Genomic DNA, 4,897 nt, shown 5'->3' with positions numbered 1-4,897 from the left:
TTTCTGCTCGGTTTTGAGCCAGGGAGCTTTTCGCGTGTGAGGTGAACGTGATGACCACTACAATACAGAAACTGCTGAAAGGCTAAGTACATGTTTGCGCGTAGATGCAATATTGATATTAAATTGTAAACCTTCAAAACGACGAACCACATGTTGATTTCTGAGACTTGGAGAGATTTCACACTGGATCCAGTCACAGCTGCAGCGTCATGGACTTTCGTAACAGCAACTGTATACTGAACCCAAATGCTATCCTGGATATGACCTGTAACTCCTCGAAGGGCACCACCTAGTGTTGACGTGCAAGGATTTTTGCTAGAACATTCCTCGTTAGTATAGTGGACAGTATCTCTGCTTGTCACGCAGAAAACCGGGGTTCGATTCCCCCACGGGGAGATTTTTCAATAACAGCCGGACTTTATTCACCAAAGGTGGAAAGCATCTATCTACTCATGAACGAGGATGCCACCAAGAGGCCCTTGGAAACACTTTCAGATAAGCGCGTAGCTGAACCATGGAAACTGAAATTTCGTAAGGTCATCATTATAAGTAAGGTATATCATCCATGACAAAGCTACCAAGTTGAATTGAAGTACGCTAAGCATAAATGCTATTAACAACTTTCAGTTCACAGGACAACATGCCTCATCGATTTGAATACACGGAGAGCCAAAGCCATACAATTCAAAAGCCAAGCTCAACAAACAATTTTCTTGCTCATCCAACAATTGTCTTGAAAAGACTGAACTGCCATATTTCTGAAAGTGCTTTTTATGCTGTCTAGATTCCCGATAAACTTTCTTGGTTGAGTTATTTGAAGTTGATCAGGATCAAAGAAGAGTGTTTCTGCCCGGTTTTGAGCCGGGGACCTTTCGCGCGGGGACCGCGTATCGTAAGGACTAACTCTCTTAACTTTACCATTCATTCTCTATGGTAGTTCTTATACTGTGACTGCAATATATTTCTGGCCACAAGTGAGAAATTGGGCGCGCTGTTGCACCCTTTTGGTAGAAGTAAGGAGACCCCGTTTCCAGTGACAGAGAGTGAGAGACGGAGCAACAGCAGCAGGATCTTACAGATAGAGACGACATTACCGACATAATTCGACTTCTAGTTCTAACATCACGTCAAACTTGTCAAACGTAAGTGGGGCTTCTTTTTCTACGACTGAATTAACACTTATGATATTGTTACACTGTTTTTGCAATAGTTGTTAGATTGTCTTTAACTCTGTGTGTTGTTAGCGCTAAGGTACTGTAACTTTTGTTAGCTAATGTTACACTAACGTCATGTATTTACAGTAAATGTCAGCGTTCACAGCAGCTGATTTATTACTCATTACACATGGCAAAAGAGCTGTCATTATTTGACTCTTTTCATTGCAGCAGTTCTACTTACTACAGTACATTTTAATTGGGTAAATACTACAGTATTCAGTCTTAAGACTTTTGTTTTGCTATCTTCTATTATACTTTTGTTATTATTTTATGGCTAAAGATGTTACCCATCTGCTTTTCTGTCTGTCTGTTCATGTAATAGAAAAGTTGTTACCTAGTCATTACAAATCCCAATAAATGTAAACATGAAATAAAGTGAGTTCACTCACATTGACAGGGCAATACATAATGAATCTTCCTGCCCACCTGCCCCTCTGTTTGTTTGTTTGTCTGCCTGTCTGATCATGTAATATAACATGTGTTACCTATACAAATCCTGGTTAACGTGAATGAATGAAATGAATAATTCTGCTAGTATAACAGTATGATGAGTTTTGCACTTCTTAATACATATTTTGCATTGTGTTTTACTGTGTGCAGGAGATAATGAAGAAAACCATATTCTTCCCAGGAAAGATGAGTGTCCTTCAGGAAGGGTCCATCTGGCCACCTGCGACAGGACCCTTCAGAGGAGGGTATGAGAATAACAAAAATCATTCCCTTCAGGACAAGTCTGCCCCTCAGAAGCATGAGCATGTGAGGACAAATGCTCTCACTGAGGTCCTTCAGAGGGGAGGGGATGTATCCGACTGACTCGAGGTGATGGGGGAGTACGTGCTACAGTTCGGAAAATATAAGGGGAAACTGTACAGGTGGCTCCTTGAGAATGACGTCGGCTACACCCTCTACCTGATGGACAAGGTGGACGAGGAGGAGAGAGGTGGGACCTTCATCCCCCGAGGGCCTAGCAAGGACAGACTGCTGTTGTTTCTGGACTACGCCAGAAGCTTCCAGGAAATTCAGGATCTGAGGAAGTACCTGTGCTCCAGGAAGCCTGCCCCACCAGTGGCGTCAGAGGGGGAACATACTGTCGGCTTTGGAGCCAGGGCCAAAGACACCTGTAAGCAGATCTGGGATAGCAGGGCTGATGGTTATGCTGCCTTTGTTTTAGGAGTGAAGTGCATCACTAACAGCAAGATGTACAACCTTCAGGCAGCAGAGGGCTGAGTCCTGTCCACCACCTGCTGAAGGCTGCATTGCATCAGATACCTCCACTCTGACATCCAGCACTCCAGGTCAGCTCACAGTAATATGCAAATACTGCTTTAAGGTGAACATGACATTGACATAATAAATGTTATTGTTTAATCTCCTAGTGATGGAGGAGGACAAGGAGCTGTAGAGGGGGATGTTGAATCTGTCTCCTTCAAAATTCTACAACTTCTTAAATGCTGCTTCTTAATTTCGATGTGTATACGTCACTTGCCTGTTTGTATCTCATCATCCCAGATTCATCACCACATAATATGGCCCCTGTGGAAGCGCAGGGAGACACTGTCCTCGATGAAAGTATGGATATCTGAGTCACTGTATTATAGCAGTCGTAGAGCTTTATTCAATTTTATCTGATGTAACTATGATGTTTTACTTTGTTTTACAGCTCTGACTTGCCCAGTGCCTCCTTTCCCCTTAGCTCTGACTTGCCCAGGGATGTATATCTACTGCCCCTCCAGAGTCTTATCCTTATATAATGCACAGGGCATGGAGAAGGAGATGACGTGGCCGGAGTTCCAGCAGTCGGACTTCTATGATGCTGAAAGGGACAGATGGATTGCAGACAAAAGGAAGCCCTAACCTACCCTCACATACACACATGCATGCGCCACTTCCTGGGTCTACTAAGTTTCATATTAACATACAAACTAAGACGTTTTGCCTGCAACAAAAATGAGACCCCTAAACTATCAGCCTTTTCACCGTCCTGACATTCCTGCCAATAACAAAACAGTTTTGGTTAATGCCCTCAAAAAACTCAATTCATAATAAAGAATAATAATAATTTCAGGGATTTCTATAGGTCCTCCACTCCAATCTTGTCGGTGCTGGGGCCTGCACTAGAATGTTATATACTATACTAGAATAAATATAATTATTGCACTACAATAAAGAAAAAAACAAATACCAAGTAATAGGGTATAAATCACTAAAATGAGAATAGAATGCAGAATAGTAACCATACAATAACATGAGGTGAAAAACATTTCAGATAATGGATGGTGGTGATATCAAATAAATCTATAACAAAACAATACACTATCTTCTTCTAAATTATAATATTACATATTAAGGTGCAATACATCATATCATAAAGTCCAGAAATACAAAGAATATAATATGGTTCAATTCTTTTTTCAGGATCTGATTGTTCTCTCTGTATTGTGTTTTCAGTATTTTTTATATATCTGTAGTTATATTTATATTATTTCCTATATTTGATGTTTCAGCTGTTTTTGAATAAATGATCTTGAATGCATCACTGTGACTGTCTTTACTTGATAGAGGAAGTAATAGTGATAGAAAGAAGAATTAAGCACACTCATATGCTCTATGTAAACATCTGTACAATCAACATATTTCAAACATGTTTATAAGTAAAAATACAAAAAGATTATATAAAACATTATTATTACTAATATTAAGATATCATTATTTGTGTTATTATTGTTATGATAGCTATATAGTAAGGTTAAAATAACTTATAAGAAGCAGCAAGAAAGAATAATTCATTTCTAACTCCAAATATCTGTTTCAACTCTAAATTTAAACGTTTGAAAAGATAAATGTAGTATTTGTGTATAATGAGCAACATTTTGAAACCGAATGTGGGGATTTTTGTTTGGATCAGGTGGGATTCGAACCGTTGTTCTTTTGAAGAGGCTTCTGGCCAATAGAAAGTCTTCTATGGGTATACACGGCTTACATTCGCATGTGAGGCAAACGTGATGACCACTACACTACAGAAACTGCTGAAAAGCTAATTACACGTTTGCGCGTAGATGCAACATTGATATTTAATTGTAAACCTTCAAAACGACGGACCACATGTTGATTTCTGAGACTCGGAGAGATTTCACACTGGATCCAGTCACAGCTGCAGCGTCATGGACTTTCATAACAGCAACTGTATACTTAACCCAAATGCTAAATAAAAAAATAAAAAAAAAAAAAATGCAATGTAATGCTATCCTGGATATGACATGTAACCCCTCGAAGAGCGCCACCTAGGGTTGACGTGCTAGGATTGCTGCAGGAGCATTCCTCGTTAGTATAGTGGACAGTATCTCTGCTTGTCACGCAGAAGACCGGGGTTCGATTCCCCGACGGGGAGATTTTTCAATAACTGCCGGACTTTATTCACCAAAGGTGGAAAGCATCTATCTACTCATGAACGAGGAGGCCACCAAGAGGCCCTTGGAAACACTTTCAGATAAGTGCGTACATGAACCATGGCAACTGAACTTTCGTAAGGTCATCATTATAACATCCATGACAAAGCTACCAAGTTGAATTGAAGTACCCTAAGTGCTATGAACAACTTTCAGTTAACAGGACAACATGCCTCATCGATTTGAATACACAGAGAGCCAAAGCCGTACAATTCAAAAGCAATGCTCAGCAAA

The 4,897-nt window shown here is 40.1% G+C and overlaps 1 protein-coding gene across 9 annotated transcripts; it reads left to right on the top strand.

Annotated features, from left to right (window-relative positions):
• Nucleotides 1-878: 878 nt before the first annotated feature.
• LOC307022883 (uncharacterized protein) lies at nt 879-3,750 on the top strand. 9 transcript variants are annotated; one of them, XR_013803505.1, is made up of 5 exons: nt 879-1,142; nt 1,818-2,337; nt 2,430-2,512; nt 2,727-2,786; nt 2,878-3,750. XR_013803505.1 is itself a non-coding variant. In XM_079655788.1 (4 exons), exons 2-3 carry the CDS (start codon nt 2,040-2,042, stop codon nt 2,495-2,497), a joined length of 366 nt encoding a protein of 121 aa, XP_079511914.1. In that variant the 5' UTR covers nt 879-1,142; nt 1,818-2,039; the 3' UTR covers nt 2,498-2,512; nt 2,727-3,750. The 9 variants fall into 9 exon arrangements, 4 of the variants coding, with proteins under 4 accessions (XP_079511914.1, XP_079511913.1, XP_079511912.1 ...); XM_079655788.1 differs by having other exon boundaries at nt 2,727-3,750; XM_079655787.1 differs by having other exon boundaries at nt 881-1,142; nt 2,594-3,750.
• The last annotated feature ends 1,147 nt before the right edge of the window (nt 3,751-4,897 follow it).

This window comes from Notothenia rossii (assembly GCF_949606895.1).
Source record: "Notothenia rossii genome assembly, chromosome: 10".
In the NCBI taxonomy this organism is placed as follows: Eukaryota; Metazoa; Chordata; class Actinopteri; order Perciformes; family Nototheniidae; genus Notothenia; species Notothenia rossii.
Note: the sequence above shows the minus strand (reverse complement) of the source record. Positions and strands in the feature narration are given on the sequence as shown.

Coding starts and splice junctions, on each gene's coding strand:
- LOC307022883 (XM_079655785.1), top strand. CDS start 2,040: ATGGGGGAGTACGTGCTACAGTTCGGAAAATATAAGGGGAAACTGTAC.